Source organism: Micrasema longulum, unplaced genomic scaffold (genome assembly GCF_059751315.1).
Source record: "Micrasema longulum isolate JH-2025_06_02 unplaced genomic scaffold, ASM5975131v1 h1tg000721l, whole genome shotgun sequence".
NCBI classification, from domain to species: Eukaryota; Metazoa; Arthropoda; class Insecta; order Trichoptera; family Brachycentridae; genus Micrasema; species Micrasema longulum.
In genome coordinates this window covers 29,376-47,167 of record NW_028277917.1, presented here as the reverse complement: position 1 = coordinate 47,167, position 17,792 = coordinate 29,376, and the positions used below count along the sequence as shown (strand labels likewise).

At 29.5% G+C, this 17,792-nt stretch overlaps 2 protein-coding genes across 3 annotated transcripts; one reads left to right on the top strand and one right to left on the bottom strand.

Moving 5' to 3' along the window:
* Positions 1-1,931: 1,931 nt before the first annotated feature.
* On the bottom strand, positions 1,932-10,398 carry LOC148279463 (guanylate kinase-like). Of its 2 annotated transcripts, none has more exons than XM_088229878.1 (5): positions 10,218-10,398; positions 9,864-10,131; positions 8,590-8,813; positions 7,990-8,097; positions 1,932-2,117 (listed from the first exon to the last, which is right to left on the bottom strand). In XM_088229878.1, the coding sequence occupies exons 2-5, from the start codon at positions 10,118-10,120 to the stop codon at positions 2,059-2,061; spliced, it is 648 nt and encodes a 215-aa protein (XP_088086004.1). In that variant the 5' UTR covers positions 10,121-10,131; positions 10,218-10,398; the 3' UTR covers positions 1,932-2,058. The 2 variants fall into 2 exon arrangements, with proteins under 2 accessions (XP_088086004.1, XP_088086005.1); XM_088229879.1 differs by lacking the exon at positions 1,932-2,117 and adding an exon at positions 2,651-5,097.
* Positions 10,399-11,690: 1,292 nt separating this feature from the next.
* On the top strand, positions 11,691-17,157 carry LOC148279462 (methyltransferase-like 26). Its single transcript, XM_088229881.1, has 2 exons — positions 11,691-12,056; positions 15,501-17,157. Exons 1-2 carry the CDS (start codon positions 11,953-11,955, stop codon positions 16,141-16,143), a joined length of 747 nt encoding a protein of 248 aa, XP_088086007.1. The 5' UTR covers positions 11,691-11,952; the 3' UTR covers positions 16,144-17,157.
* The last annotated feature ends 635 nt before the right edge of the window (positions 17,158-17,792 follow it).

Here is a 17,792-nt window from a genome sequence, read left to right as displayed (position 1 = left end):
ACCTATTATGCATTAATAAATTTAATGAAGCAAATTAAAAGACAATAAGCATATATTCGAATAACACATGTATATAAATATCTACGTATATTATTTGCAAGTTTCTGAATATATATCATTTTCTATAACACGCTTATACATTTGTAAGTTAATACATTTATTAAGAACAATTACATATACATAATATACTAGACATCCATATCTACATTACAAAGCACTCTCAAAAGTTAGATCAGTGAGTTTTATTTCTACAAGTAGCTTTCTAAAATCATTACAAAGGAATAAAATACTAATTCAATGGTTGTTTAAAACATTATATTGGAATAATTTAATCCGATAATTTGCAAGTGCATTAAATTAGAAATATTTTTACATTTTGTAAAGAGCCTTAATACTTGGTAGTAATTCTTTAGTAATCATTTTTGAGAGTTTGTAATAAAAATATGCTAATAAAAAATTATACTTGATAAGGAGAAGTTGGATACAACATGTTAAAAAAAACCAACATTTTTTAATATTGTAGTAATATAGACTATTTTAGCATAAAAACATCTTCAATGTTATTAAATATTTGTATACGACCACTTACCGACTTTTCTATGTCTACCGGTTTCGAGACGTACCCGTCCCTTCACCAGGACACCAATTAAACCAACATGCATAACCCAGTATACACCTTCACCATAGTTGTTGCACAAAAATATAAAAACCAACACAACAAGCATTTTAATAAGCACATGCACTGATTAGGTTATGAAAATATTTTATGTTGTGGGAGAAATAGTTGTAAAGAAAAGGGAGGGGTTTGAGTTTAATAGGTAAAGGGTGACCGTTTTATTCGTTTATTTGTTTTATAAATTTATTGCATAAAATAAGTCAACATATTTAATAACAGGGAATCTATATAAAACTAGTGAACAGAAAATGAAAACAAAGTGTTCTCTGTTTAGGATAGTCTCCATCTAACATGGCTTAGCCTGTTCTGAGATGGAGATTTTTTATCTTTTAAAGCATACGTAGTTCTATACTAATTTAACAATAAAAAAACTAAAACTACTTAATTATAAATGCCTAGCTAACCATGTAACATCGTATAATGGGCTAAATTGAAATGTCGTTTGATTATTGATCAAAGTAACATAATTTTTTAAAGCTTTCCTTATGTGAAATATTTCTATATTCTTAGTTTTTTATAAGTAAGATTTTAACTTCTTAAAGTTATGATTAAAATTGATTAGGTGATTTGCAAATTAGGAGAAATTGTTATTGTGAACACACCCCATATGTTCTTTAACACGAATATCAAAATTTCTTGATGTTCTTCTGACATAAACTGAAGGACAAGAATTGCATTTTAATTGGTAAACACCTGAATTATTTAAATAACTATTTTTGTCTTTATTACTAAGCAATAATTTACCCATATTGTTATTTGCATAAAAAACTAGTTTGATATTATTTGGTAAAAAATTGTGGATATAGTATTTACGTAAAGTAAAATCTAATATTTCACATTACAAAATTTAAAAAAAAAAAGTTACTTTGATCAATAATCAAACAACCTTTCAATAAAGCCCATTATAGGTTGTTCCATTGTAATGGTCACCCTATACCTATTAAATTCACGCCCTCCCTTTTTTAAATAAACTATTTCATCCAAAACATAAAATATTTTCATAACCTAATCAGTGCATGTGCTTATTAAAATGCAAGTCGTGTTGGTTTTATATTTTTGTGCAACAACTATGGTGAGTTTTGCATGTTGGTTTAATTGGTGTCCTGACAAAAAAATGGGTACGTCTCGAAACCTTTAGACATAGAAAAGTTAATAAGTGGTTACATACAAATATTTAATAACATTTAGTAAAATGTTTGACAACAAAGTTAATGATTAAAATATTAAGAAAAACATGTTCTTATATTGTTGTATTACCAAATTCCGAGTGATATTTTTTTTTGTTGAAATACAAACATGGCTGTAGATCAGTTTACATACTAAAAGAAGTATATAAAATACCAAGTAAACATATTAAAAATTTTATAGAATACAATTTCAGATTACACCAGAATCATTGATAGATTTGATGGGGACATCAGCATAACTGGACTGCATATAGCTAAAACCAACAGAAAATAAATAAAGATTTATATTAACTATTTTTATTTCATTTATAGAATGGGTCCCGTTTTGGGGTAATTATGGCCATGTATGTAAAAAAAAAAAAAAAAACTTTTTAGATCATGCATTTTTAGGAATTTCATAGAATACTAGAATGGGTCCCGTTTTGGGGTAATTATGGCCATGTATGTAAAAAAAAAAAAAACTTTTTAGATCATGCATTTTTAGGAATTTCATAGAATACTAAATATTAATAAATAAAAAAAACACTAAGAACGTGATGATAAATGAATTTTATTGAAGTACTATTTCATACATAAAACAATACTGATAAAGGAAATCAGACAGGGTTTTCAATGATTTTAATGATTTTCTTTATTGATCAATACCAAAGCACACATTTTTTTTTTTAAACTGCATGCCTGATGATTGAATATTGTTTTTCTAGAAATTAAAATCATCCTTAGACAAAATTTAAATAAATATTTTTGTTAAATAATATAACTACGTATTTAATATGTGTAAAATTACTTAAGCAATACGTAGTTGTATTATTTAACATGGAAAATTACAAATATAATTTTTTTTAATTTAAAATTTCCACTTTGATACTAAGGTCTTAAATCATATTATTATGCAATGTTTGCACAGAACTAGGTTATTGCAGGTTTTGTATATTATAAAACTAGTAATACGAGCGAAGTTTATATTTATAACAACTACAGGTTTAAAACAACACCCAGGTTCGAGAAGAATTATACTTTCTGGCAAGTCCATTTTGGAAATAAATTTGATGAGAAACTACTGTAACATTGTAATACCGCAATAATAACGAACTATAACAGATTAACTTGAACAATTTATTAATAGTATTTCGGCCTTTCAACAATGACAACACTAACAATTATTTCTATAAAATATATTTATTGCAATAAATAAGTAAGAAAAAAAGAATATGTAAAACTTACAATTTTATATGAAAAATTCAATAAAGGCAAGCATGTGACGGTAAAATAAAGCAATGTATAGCGTAATAATGTAAATGTTGTTAGTTTTTTAGATATTAATAATTAAACATTATTAGGACACTATAATTTCCATTAATTAGTATTTGATGCACAAGTTTTAGTAATTATTTGAAAAATAGTTTATGAAAGTGATTGTATATGCAAAGGGAGAATAAATGAATAACAGATAAAATATCATGCACAAATAATGGTGTGAAAATTGTTTTAAATGCGTATTATTTTACGAATCTCATTAAAAAATACAATTATAGAGCTGAACGAAAAAGTGTTTATTTCGCATCCATTTTTTATTTAATTTAGTCCTAATTATGTAAAATGACTCCTCAATATTATTTGTAATAATGATTTACTTCTATCCACGCCGAATGAAGGATGCAACAATTGAAACGAAACATGATTCATTACTTTTATGAAGGTAAAATCAGTCTAACACTTCAGGTGTCAGTTCGGGGTAACATAATTTGTATATTATATTATATAAATAAATATAAGGTTTTTTATCACTTTACAATCTGGCGCTTATTTTATGGTATGGGTTAAATTTGACTTACTATATATGATAAAAAACATTTTCATGACTGATTAGAAATCAATATTTACACATCAAGAACTTCCAAAATAAAACGAGTCAGATTCATTTTACAAAAAGAGAAAATAATTGCCACACAAGGCAAAGGAAGGAATGTTTGTATACTAAAAAAATATGTTTTGTTAAGTAATTGCAGACAAGTTAAAATGAGCACATTAATATAAATGTAGAATTGATTATTGATTAAATATGTGTATATAAAATATTGTATATTTAAAAATATGAGATTTATAAAAATGCATATTTATCTTAAAATAAGTAGTAAACATAAATAACTTGGGTAGTCAAACTAATTCAATTAAAGTATAAGCAATTGAATCGCAGTATCAAATTTTAGGACTATGTGGATTAACAAAAAAAAAGGACTGGAAGCTAAGAGCTTGTCCAGAAAGGGCGAATTCACCGCGATTCTCTTGCGCGTAATACGTAATCGCGAATCAAGTGCAAGTCGAGAGTCTGGCAGAGTGCACGCAATTTACGCGCATATTTTGAATTTGCGCAATGCTTGTGGACGCGATGTATTGGCACCTAGTATGTCGCTAATGTGCCAACGAATTCGAGCGAAACGTTTTGCGACAAATTCGTCCCTTCTGGACGAGCTCTAAGACCTTGTCCAGACAAGCTCTAAGAAGTTCTATGTACAGAGAATATAACAAAAAAAATTCAGGTACCTACTGTTATAATAAACAATATATGGTATCTAGTACGTACGTACATTTAAATAATCCTGCCGGAAATTATTTAGTATTATTATTTTTATATGTTTTGGAGACAAGTTTTGTTATAAAACATCAAATACATATATAAATAAATTACTTGGTAATAATATAATCTCACAATAATGTGTTTTATATGAAGTAAAGTACTGTTAAATCAGATGAAGTCACAACTAAATCATCAATTGTATGTTGTAATAAAGTAAGTTTATCATACAAATATTGAAATTTATGTTAAATTATTTAATGAAACTTATTTTAAGATTACATCTCGGTACTATACAAAGTTAATATGGGTAAAAAGGATTTTTTTAATGCAAAAAATATGTTATAATATCTGAAAACAGACATTTTATTTTATAAAAATCAATAAGTAATTTGGTCAGTAGAATGTATAAAAAAAATCCTTAACATACATTTACCTTGCTTTAGGATTGGCATAATATGATGAATCATTAGACAACATATTCCACTAAAAAATCTCAACAGTAGGATAATACTAGGACAAGATTTTATTATGCTAACATATAATAGGTATAATACGGAGGTTGTACTCGAGGTGTTAAATCATGTTAGGTTGTAGGGACCACATGCGGGTTATTTCACCATTGTGAGACCATGGATCTTATTCTGAGGCCGGACCATCTGGGGAGACATAAGGCATAAATCATATTTTTTTTGTTAGTAGGTCGAAAAACATTCCATCATACATACAAAGTAACTGAACATGGTAATTTTGATCAATAATACCAATATATGGAAATTTCAATGTCAACAACTAAATGGTTATGTGTCTTGAGTTATGGATTGCATGTTAATCTTTATTTACTCAACATAACATCAACAAAGGTAAAAGGAAAATTAATTAAGCCACAAATTAAACACAGAATGCTTAATCACATAAATTGAGTTACTTATTGTACTCACCGTATTGTTTATAGGCAATATATCAGGTTAGGGAAAAAGTCATTTCGTATTTTGCGCTCTTTTTTCTCCAACTAAGTATACCTCGTTCATTATTGGTCACATCGGATCATACGATACGGCGTTGTAAAGGTGTGAGTGTATAATACAAATGCTTCTTTGACAGTATTGCGCTTGGTCAATTCAGTCGTGAACTATCGTGCGTCAAGTATGGAGGTATCAAAGGAAGAAATTTGTCATATTTTACATTTTTACTACCTGAAAGGCAAAAACGCATAGAAAGCGCTCAAAAAAAATTTGCCATGTATATGGGGCCAATACTCTTTCGGTTCGTGCTGCACAACAGTGGTTCGAACGATTTCGTTCTGGTGTAGTGGAGGTGAATGATGCACCACGCTCTGGCAGGCCTGTCATCGAAAATGTCGATAAAATTAAGGAAAATATCGAGATAGTCCATCATGTTAGCAGTCGTAGCATCGCCCAGGAGTTGAATATTGATCATAAAACTGTTTTGAACCATTTGCAGAAGGCTGGATTAAAAAAAAGCTCAATGTTCCATATGAGCCGACGCAAAAAACCTCATGGACCAAATTTCCATCTGCGAATCACTACTGAATCGCAACAAAATCAACCCATTTCTGAAGCAGATGGTGACTGGTGATAAAAAGTGGGTCACTTACAACAATGCCAAGCGAGAGATCGTGTGTTTGGTGGGATTGGCAGGGAATACTCTACTATGAGCTGCTCCCAAAGCTCCGGGAGCTGGAATGGGAAGTTCTTATGCATCTAACCTATAGTGCGGACCTGGCACCAAGTGACTACTACCTGTTCCTGTCTATGGCCAACGCTCTTGGGGGTACAAATTTGGCCTTAATAGAGTCCTGTGAAAATCGGTTGTCCGAGTTTTTTGCCAATAGGGACAAGGGCTCTCTACGAGAGAAGAATTATGAAGTTGGAATCTCATGGGCAACAAGTTATCGAACAGAACGGCGCATATTTGACTTAAATCAGATTATCAAATATCAGATGATAGTCAAATATGCAAATATTAACACTTTTAATAAAGCATTGAATTAAGCGAAAAATATGAAATTACTTTATCCCTAACCTGATATTATGTACCAGAAAGTGAAAATAAAAAGTTAGTTATGACTGAATATAACTCGTCAAAAAACATTATGAACATGAAAATTATTTAACATTTTTATGTGGTTTGTTTTTATCCACTTACGTAATTCTTTTCAAATATAGATTTTTTCAATTTGAAGATCTAAATTTGTAGATAAAATTTAAGATGTTAATTTGAAGAAAACAAAGGTGAAATACACAAAGAGAAGAAGGAAAATATTTTTTTTTTTAAATCCAAGAAAGAAAAGCAGAATTTCCAGGAAAGCCAACTCAATTAACATGTCTTAAAACCATGTACATATTTTTAATGAGGTTTTTTTTTGTTTTTCTTTTAAAGTAATCTGATGCTTCATATATATTTAAATTTGTCTCAAAAAATGCTAAATTTAGTTAAATTTAAAAATAAAATCTCTATAGTCATTAAGAGAAAAGTTAAAATATGACACTGTTTGAGAATGGCGGTGTTCAAATAAGTGTAAGTGTATGTGGGTCATACAGCTATACATTGTGAAGCTAGAATTATGTAAATTTTTTAAGATCAGATTTTTTTGAGTTAAGACATTTTATCGGATGCATGCTATGTCTGTTATATTAATTTGTAGCTAAATAATATAAAAATTAAATAAGCGGAATTAGTTGCATGGTAGGGAATTTATCAAACAAAAAAATCTATGTATGTATACATTGGTTTTTAAGCATAAAAAGGTATGATGTTTCAATTCACTAAATCAATAAGCAAATAAGGAAAAGTTGGCTTTTGGTTGATATAAGATCACTCAATATAAATATGTTATGTATGTCATATTACGTGGCAATCTGATTAGCCATAAAATTAACCGAATGATGATAAAATGTATGTTCATCAAATGACATTTTAATGATTTTAAATGCATAAATAATTTTTTAATGTTTAACTTTTTTATTGAAAAAAATATATATTTTCATTCTCGAGTTTGCAAAATGTTATAATTTTTTAGGCCATTTTCTTTCAAAATGGGAAGCAAGTTGTGGTAAGGCAGGATTTGAACCTCGGACATCCTGCCTGCGTCACTACCCTTAGGACCACAACCCGTCTCCGAGTTATATAACAACATTTCTATTATAATAGTATTCTTCTAGAACAATATCAAAACACTATTGTAAAGTGTACACATTTGAAATAAAAATATATTTCATTTAAAAGTAATAAACAGATCCTTTCAAGTTTGTTAGTGAAAGTTCTTGGTAGAAATGTATTGTAAAGTAATTTATTTATAAGTTAACTTGTGAAACGTCTAATAATGCATTAAATTTATATCAACAGCATTGTTTGGCTTATAAATTTAACTTTAGGTAGAATAGAAATAGTGTTAGAATGCCTAATTTTAATTTTAATTCAGGACATAATACAAATTTTAGTGACACCATATCTCTTTGGGCTTCCATAAAATGTTTCAACTTTCATTACCTCCAAGGAGAATTTATACAGTGGTTAGTATAACTTACCTTGAATATCTTGTTCCATCTGTCTTCGAACAAAATCGCGTAGTTGACCATAAGCTTTTTCGACGTTATCATTTTCAATTGTAACGTGAAAGTTTCCAGGCGTTTCTCCTATGAGACGAATTAATAAAACAATTATGAGTTATAAGTTGAAGTGAACTAATACAAAAATGTGAATATATGAATTTTTACATGAAATTACTAAACATAAGAACTCTGCAAAGAAAAAAAATTAAAATATGGGTCATGAAAATGTTTAATGATGCAATAAAAAACAAACTAACAAAGGGTCATAACAATTCAATAGATAATCTGTTATGTAAAAGATAGCAGAAACGTTTACACACATGTTTGAATTACCAGATATTGATCAAATTATTCAAAGACATAAAAAAAAACTTATTTAAAAGAAGAAAAAAACACATTACAATCAAAATAATATTTGTTTTTTGTTGGTAAAGAAATATATCTAGATTATGTACTGCCCTCCAGGTGTAGCCTGTTAAAATTTGGTTTGAAACAATATAAAATTTTGAAGTCTTCCTAAGCATATATTTTTTTTGATGTATATGAAATGCATATCGCAGAAGCAAAAAATTTTACCATATTCCATTTCTTTACGAGCTGTAGTCAACCTTTTTTGCAGCGATTCCTCTGTTTCAGTATTCCTGCCCCTCAAGCGACGTTCCAGCTCTTCTAAGGATGGTGGCTTTACAAATACATACACGGGATCCAAGTCAGTCTGCTTTACTTGCTTCACGCCCTCAATCTCAATATCCAGTATACAAATCTTTCCAGAGCGACGGACTTCATCCACAGCTTGTTTACTAAAAGGAAAAAAAAATAACATACAAAAATATAGTTTCATCTTTTCATAACTGACGGAATAAAATTTTTTAAAGCCTCATTTTAACGTAAATGAAAAATACTTTGATGCAAATTAAATCATAAATTCTAACACAAATACTTATTTAAATTTTTTTTTATTTATTTTAATTATTTCCCTATTTATGAATATTATTTCGAAAATCTTAAATGATTTTTCGACAACCTCCTTTTTCCACAACACAAATTTAACTGAATGGCACCGGTTTTAAACTTTTTTTAGTTAATATACAATATGACTGCGATTTAAATGTTTATTTATTGAATACTTTATATACATATACAATTTATATACATATAAGGGTGGGCATATTGCCTTAAGGCAATTTATAAATGTTGTTCTTGATAAAAAGTTTAATTCTGAACCCAATGTTATCTATTTCAAATACAGACATTGACTGCCTTGTAAGATAGATGGGACAACTACACAAAAGAGATTCGGCTAGTAATATAAGGTCCAGGGCGAAAGATCTAAATATTTTTTTAAAAGCTTTATTTCTACCCCGGAAAACATGCTAACCAAGACAGAAAGGATACTAAAAACAAACAGTTTATAATTATTAAATCTAATTTAGTGTGAATTTACGTTATTCTTCAACTGAAAACAGTCCACCAAGAGTGTAAACAAAACATCAAACATAAATTAAATTATATATGTTCTTATATATGTATACATGTGCTCATACTTACTGCATACTCCTAGAGTATAAATAGAACGTAAACAGGTCAATACAGTGGTGTTAAAAAAACACACAAACATGACATGCCACCAACAACTAACACACAAACACATTAAAATATAACTACAGGAGTGTGTGTGTGGACAAATATATTATTTACTTTAACAGATTCCTTTATTAGCTTAGGCCTTACAAAGCATTTATTCTTGCAATAATAAATATGAGGAGAATGAACTTTGGCACCATTCCAAGTGAATCAACAGTCCAATATTAAAATTGGGACACAAATAATATGATTTAGTTATTGTATACCTTGTACCATACATGTTGCCACTGAATTGTGCAGTCTCGATGAATTCTCCTTTGGCAATAGCATCTTTCATGGATGAGACATCTGTGAAATGATAGTGCACTCCATTTTTCTCGCCGGGTCTTGGATTTCTAGTTGTATGAGACACGCTGAAGCCAAACTTATCGGGAAACTCGTCCATTAGCTGCTTAAGAAGCGTGCTCTTCCCAGAGCCAGATGGGCCACAGAGCACCAGCGGGCGAGGACCGTGATGAACCATGGCTGCAAAAGCTGAAATTTCAAGACGTTTAAAAAATAAATAAAAGCTTGAACCGTCTTTCATTACAATAAATCATCATCATAAATTATCAACATACCTCTTTGCAGTAAATAAATTTTTGAGTGAATAAGATTAGATGACGTAAACGTATATTATTTAAGTAAAACGTAGTGTATTTTGCTAGTTTAGTAGCACGCCGAGTTTCACACTTAAGAAAAACGGAAAACTGCAATGTGACAAGCGTACAAGCGCATGCGGCGCGGCGGCGAAAATTCTGTTTCAACCACAGACCACATAAATAAGTTATATTATGATTAGACCATAGCAATTTTAAGTAGAAATAATTATCACTGGCTAATGGGTAGTGTTCATCAAATGATGTCGGCCCTTTCAGGAAGTGTTAGCCTAGAGATCTCTTGACATAAAATCATCTGATCAAAAAATAACTAAATAAGTAAAAATGAAAATGAAAAAGAAACAAAAAATAACGAATCAAATGAATAAGATTCTTAGAGGTGATTAAATTATTCCAACTAACAGAATTCTAAATGCTTCAAAATACAATTGGGGTATTAAACATAAGAAATAACCCTTTTTTACAATTTACTTACGACGTGAGAAAAATATTCAGAGCAAGCCAAGTGCAGAGAAACTATTATTTTCTTCCTATGATGTTGAATGCATACCAAAAGCAGGACCCTGAAAAAACAATGGAAGGGAAAGGATACGTAGGAAATCGATTATAATAACAGACACCCAAAAAAATTAGAAATTCGGGAAGAACAAGTAAAAACGGAAGATTAAATTATTAAAATGACCTGTTTTGAGTGGTGAATAAAATGTAAACCCAAAAAGTTTGCTCAAAATAAAGTATAAAACGAAAAACATTATAATGAAGTAAAAGAGGTGAAAAATATTACTGTTGGATTTCTGTTGATCAAATGAAAAGTAAACGCAGTGTTTAAAGTACCTACCGTGGTTTTACGTAGCTGGTTCTAATAATGAACTGAGCCATATGTTTGTCAATTTTTTTTTGTAGCTCCAATATTTGGCGCCACTGGTTACTTTTATTCTTCATTTATTTAATACTGAAAATACAAAAATTGCTTGACGCATCTTATTCAGTATTTTTTTACAAAATTATAATCATCCTTAGGAATAGGGTTGATTGTAACAAATGCCGTGATTTGTATTTTTTTTCAAAAGCCCCTTAAGTTTAAAAAAAAATCATACATATTGCCGTACAATTAGATAAAAAGCAATGACCGTCATAACTGTAAACAAACGAAAGATTTAAACACAAAATTAAAAATAATTACTTTGATGAAGTTATTAACGTTTTTTATAACTGAAGGGTATATTATGCTTTTCTGACAAAAATATAACTAAAAAATTGTAAAATCAAATAAATGAAAATGAAAAAAAACAGCACCAATGCATAACGTAGTATCTGAAAAATTAGATCTGTGAGTAAGTTCTGGGATATTGTCGATTGGAGAATTTTTGTAATTTTTGAACGCACCCTTGTTTTTAAAACGTCAAAAGTCAAAATAGCTTATCAAAATCAGGTACTCGCCAACTTAGCAAACCTGAAACTTGCCTGAAATCGGCAAACTTGCATCTTTCGTTGCATTTGCGATATTTGCATTAAACTTGAATTAAACTGCATCGAAAAAGTACCCAGCTTAAATGACTACGATTCAAAAAAATCTCAAGTGTTAGGTGTTTACTGAAATAAATAATACCGGATTGAGTGTGTTGAGTTCTGTGTAGATTATTTAGTTTAATTTCAAAATAGAAATACTTTCCGCTTTCGGTATAACGTATATTTTATGCTGTGGAGGTTTACGCGAAAACATACGTTTTGCATTAAAAGAATTGTTAAAATGACGAATGTTCAACAGAACCGAGGGACAACTTGTGATGTTGATTCAAGGTATTATTGTCCGCCCTTTTCTTCTTGAATTAGTTTAAATAATGAATAATATAAAGCAGACACAAAATTTTCATTTCACAGCTGTTCAGTTTGAATGAAAAATCAATATAGGTACATGGTGAAAATTTATTGATACCTATTAAAGTTGTCTTTCATTTTCCTAGTTTTCTTTCTCTGTCTTTTTATTTTAATTCCATATTAATTTTTGTTATATGATATATTATGATAGCACTGAAACAAAATACACATGATTTTTTTAGAGTTTAAAATAAAAGTTTGTATTTGAATATACATTAAACTACTAAAAAATATTTACAATTTTTTCTATAAAAATTTTTTAGACACTTTATTTTATAGGCTTATAATATTTAAGTTGGTATTTATTTTCTTTACCAAATAGCTTACAAGGTATTGCACTGCATCTAGACTTATTTTTTTCATGAAAATATTGAGTTTCTCTTCTCTACTGACATTTCTTGGTGGAACTGCATAAATTATAGTAAGAAATTTTTTTTTTTTTAACATTGACCACTTTTATTTATAAATTTCGAAGGCGTCTAAACGAAACCTGGTCACCAGTGGAAAAAATATCGATAAAGTAGTTGAAACTAAATAAACTATTTTTAAACATGAATGTATATTTTACACAGATTTAAGTAAATACTGAATAAGTTTTAATGCAAGCATTTGCTAATACTAATTTAAATGAACAGTCCATTTATATATATATATATGTATATTTTAAAATAAATATTTGCATTCTCGTGATTGACTAAAACATTTTGATTTTGTGGCCATTTTAACGAGTTGAAAATTACTCACTATTAGAAAATAAAAATAAAGTTGGGGTAGAGTGGGGTTCGAACCCCGGACCTCTGATTCGTGAGTATGCAACACTAGCCACAGGACCACGACCCAAATCTAAATCTACTTATATTATACTCACATGGCAACAATATCATACAGTCAAAATAATTTAATTAGTAGATATTTGTAATAAAAATGTTCAAAAATATAATAGGAATTCCTGAATTTATACTCGGTCTATATTAGCCATACTCAACCTGCGGCCCGCCAAGCTTTTATGTGCGGTCTGAAACACATTTATTATCAGGAACGCCATTTAAAAAAAAACATTGCATTCTTTTTTGGAAATAAAGATACGCACAAATCATCATCACAAGCTGCGAACTGACTCCAGCAGTATAGTATACGGATATGAAAAAAAACGAATAGGAAAATACGCTGTTATTTTTATGGATAACTTATAGAGGGCGCTTTACAAAATGATTATATAAAGAAATAAATTTAATTTTAGATTTATTCATTTGTAATTTAAGCAAAACAATTTACTTTGTTATCACATGTTGCTAATGTTTTAGCTAATATGCTGGCTTTTTTAGGCTGGTATGCTGATATGCAATAAGTATTATTGTTCTGTTTCAGTTTTTAAAAAAAATATTAGTTGATTTATCAAGTGGCGGCGCCCTAATCTTGAATTGATTCAAAAAATTTAAAAACCCGTAGTATTGGTTGAAACCCGTTCAAACGGGTTTCAACCAATACTCTTTTTTTCCATATGAATGTTTTTTTTTATCATATCAGTATAATGTTGCAGCGCCCGTAACTTATCAAACATATGTTTGCGGCTAGAAGAAAAAAAGGTTTCGTATAGCTGGTTATGCTTAGAAGGATACAGAGAAAATAAATTATTATTATTTTAATGAGTAAAAGTAGACTGAACATTATTTTCCGTGTCCAGGCGGATTAAGAATACAGTTGTGTATGTGAAATAGATTCAGAATCCTGGACGAGTGTTTTCCACTTGACTGGCAACTATCAAATAATCCTAGAAAATAAAACGAATGGAGACAAGTCCGTTTCGTAGTGTAGTGGTTGGCGCATTCACTTTCCATGCTTGAGGTCCCGGGTTCAAACTCTAGTAAGGCTGTGTAAAATATGCTTTAATGTGGTTTTACACCGCATATTTTAGTGTCTCTGCATTGGAATCTGAATCATAAGACTGATCCTCACATTACCTTCATGTAAAAGATAATTGAGATACGCTGCGTTTGGTGCACAAACACAGTTCTCTATGCACCATCAGGTGCACATGATGATAATGATGACAAAACATGAATGAATTCGGTCTATTTGTCCCTGATAATAATCTTCCGCAAAGGCAACACTGGTTGTTCTATCACCACTATGCAGAACCAACCGGCCAATGGTTATGCCGGTAGGTAGACCAATCGTGTTATTCAATCGTATCGCCTCGGATGTCGATATATTTCATGACATTGGGATTTCTCTTAGGAAGGCGATTTCCAAATTGCAATATGTATAATAAAATAAATAAAACAACTTTGTTTTTAACCACTAATTTTTTACTCAAAGTTGTTTTATTTTTTAAACAAAGTTGTTTTATTTTTTTATTGTAATGAATAACCACTGATAAATGACAGCTGAATATGAATAACAACTGAAGATGCCCATTAGAGGGTGAAAGCGCTAATTGGTCAAACAAATAAGTGGAAGTGTACCAAGTATTTTTAAATTAATAACTTATATGTAAATATAAGTTATTACATCATTACAATGGAATTCCATCAAGAATTGTCAATAAATAATTTTAATAAAAAAAATATATTATTACAGTCAGTTAAAAAATAGTAGAAATCAGTTGTTATCAGAACTACAGCTGGTTTTAATGCTGGCAACATTAAATTATAAGTGGCTGCTTGTTTTGCGAATGGTTAGGTCACAATATATTTTTATACTTGTACTGCTGCTTTTAAAATGAAAGACTTAAGAACATCATTACTCCCAATTACTTTACTCTTTTTTTGCAATATATTTTGTTTACTATGGCTTTAGTGCTGAAAAGATTTTTAACTTTCTGGTATGAAATTTTATTATTAGGTATAATGCAGAACAGATTTGAATCTACCATCTCATCAAAGTGCCGGTGGTGTAGTAGTATCTCAATATTTTATTTTGCATTACCAAACAACTTCTAAATGCGTTTGATCCTCCTGAATAGTTTTTACAAATTAGAAAAACAGCATCGCATTTATTAGAAAAGCCTCTTCTAGGACTTCGAAAACAGCTTTGTCTTTGTTTTTTCAACAGTTTATGTTCTACGGAATGATTCAATTATTTTTTTCCCTATCTCTGCACTAAATTACTAGTTGTAATATTTATAGTTAGATAAAGTTTACACATAGGTTAGACGATAGTTTTTGAAAATCAACATTTTTTATTGAGTATAAATAATTAGAAAATATTTATGCTTCAAAACTCATCAATTCCTTTTCTAATTCTGGTTTCAAAACCACCACTCTAGGTGTATTAAAATATCTCTTTTGAAACGTGTAACCTGGTTTGTTCATCAATATTTTTTTACAAAGTTTGTGTGTAATATAGTTGTATTGTTTTTTTCAGCTATGATGCCAATAAACTTATATATCCAGCGGCCTCCAGGAATAAAGACCCCATTTTACAAGTTTTGAAAGATCAAATAACCAAGTACTTTCCCAAGACTTCCGAAAACCTATTTTTTTTGGAAGTGTCCTCAGGGTCGGGCCAACACGTGGCTCATTTTGCTCCTCACTTTCCTAAAGTAACATTTCAGCCATCAGAATATGAAGCCGACTTACTTGGCAGTATAAATATATATGCCGAAGAATGTCCCACACAAAATATTAACATGTCTATATTGGTGGACATCTGCAAGGATCTGTCTATGTACAATTTTAAGGAGAAATCAATTGATATCATATTTAACGCCAATATGATTCATATTTCACCACTCGAGTGTACCAAAGGCCTGTTTGCAAATGCAGGGAAATATCTGAAAGATAGTGGAATGATGATCACTTATGGGCCGTATGCGATGGATGGGAAAATAACACCCGAGAGTAATGTAACTTTTGACGAATCTCTTCGTACTAGGGATCCTCGCTGGGGATTGAGAGACGTGCAAGATTTGACCTCTCTCGCTTCCCTCAATAACATTTCTCTGAAGGATATTGTAGATATGCCATCTAATAATAAATGCCTTGTTTGGATTAAGGATGAGGAATAAATTCGATTCAATTTTTATCATTTATTAAACAATTATATTTTCGACATGGTCACAAAATAATAATAAAAAACATTTTCATTATGGACCTATTTTATATAAATTGTAATGGGTCATGATAAAATAACTGTGTTTAATTTAATAAATTGTAAATTCATATTTATTTTTTGATGGATGACATTTATGAAATAATATAAAATTCTAGTTACTAACTTAAAATTATCGATCTGAATTTACATTGGGCTTTGTACTAATTCTTGAGAGAGAAAGGTAAACTTTTAAAGTTTTGGAATGTCCAATATAATTTTTTTTAAACACTGGAGTATTTTATGGATGTATGTTTGTTTGATAAAAGATTAATAATATTATTGTATTTCATAAATATTATACATGCACTGTAATAATGATTGTTGCTAATAGATAAAAATGTAGTTTTTAATGTTCTCTGAATGTGTGTAGTGTTCATATCGGTAAAAATAATAAAATATTGATGTTTATTAAAATGTGCTCATTCTGGATAAAGATAAAAAATATATGTGTAAGTATTTAGAATTTTAGTAAAAAAACTGATTTAAATCAAAGGTTTGCTTCAATTTTATAAGAACTCCAGTGTTTCATTCATTCTGAAATATAAATTTCTTATGTAATGTTCCACTTTCAAATTTATGTTTTCAAGTGGACGGATGTTCTCTATTTATCCTTATGAGCACAAAATACTTAAAGTAACTTTATAAACAATATTTACATATTCAGAAAAGGCATAATATAATATTACCGTAGTGTTCATAAAATATCAGAAGACATTGTTTTATTGTTGGTCAAATAAAGCTGCAGAAAGTAACATTTGGAAAGTAATGCAGGAATTAAATGATCTAAAGAACATGAAATGGGAAAAGAACATTAGCGTTTGTTTGTAAAGTAAAAAAAAAAATTGCTTAATACTTTAAAATAGGTATATAAATACAATATTACAGTCAATAAATACTCTTTTATTAATTCAGAATATTTTAGAGAAATATGTACAATGTTTTTCAACTGAGACGAGTAACTATGCCATAAGCTAACGGTGGGATGTATTATGCTTATGAGCAATGCCATGCTTTTTGATATAATATTTTATATATAATAATATTAGCTGAGTATTTTGATTTTGCATCTATAAAAGGCAAATTAATTTCAATAAAGAAGGCAATCAACAATCACAATTAATAAAATTTCAGACAAATGCAATAACAATGGATTTCTATTTTAGCTATAATAACATATATGTTTAAAAATAATTTGTTTTCACAGTCTATTCCAGCCTCGACAGATGAAGCGTTCTTATGACAGATTAGGCACAAGGCTGGCAGCCTACAAGGCACCTTACAATTTACTTCGCCTCTTTACTTCGTGTACCTCTTCTGCTAGCAATTTATTCCTTACTCGCTAATATTTATATCGCTTTCTCTAATATAAGTAGTAAATAAACAGCTACATAACAATTTGTATTTAATTTAATGATATACCGTTACCTAATTATACGTTATATATTTTAACCGATACTATTATGTTAACGCATAATTCAATATTTACATTGGGATGAAGATATATTTTACAAACATGATATTGCCTTATTAAAATAGCCGCACTTAAAAATGAGTATGAGGAGA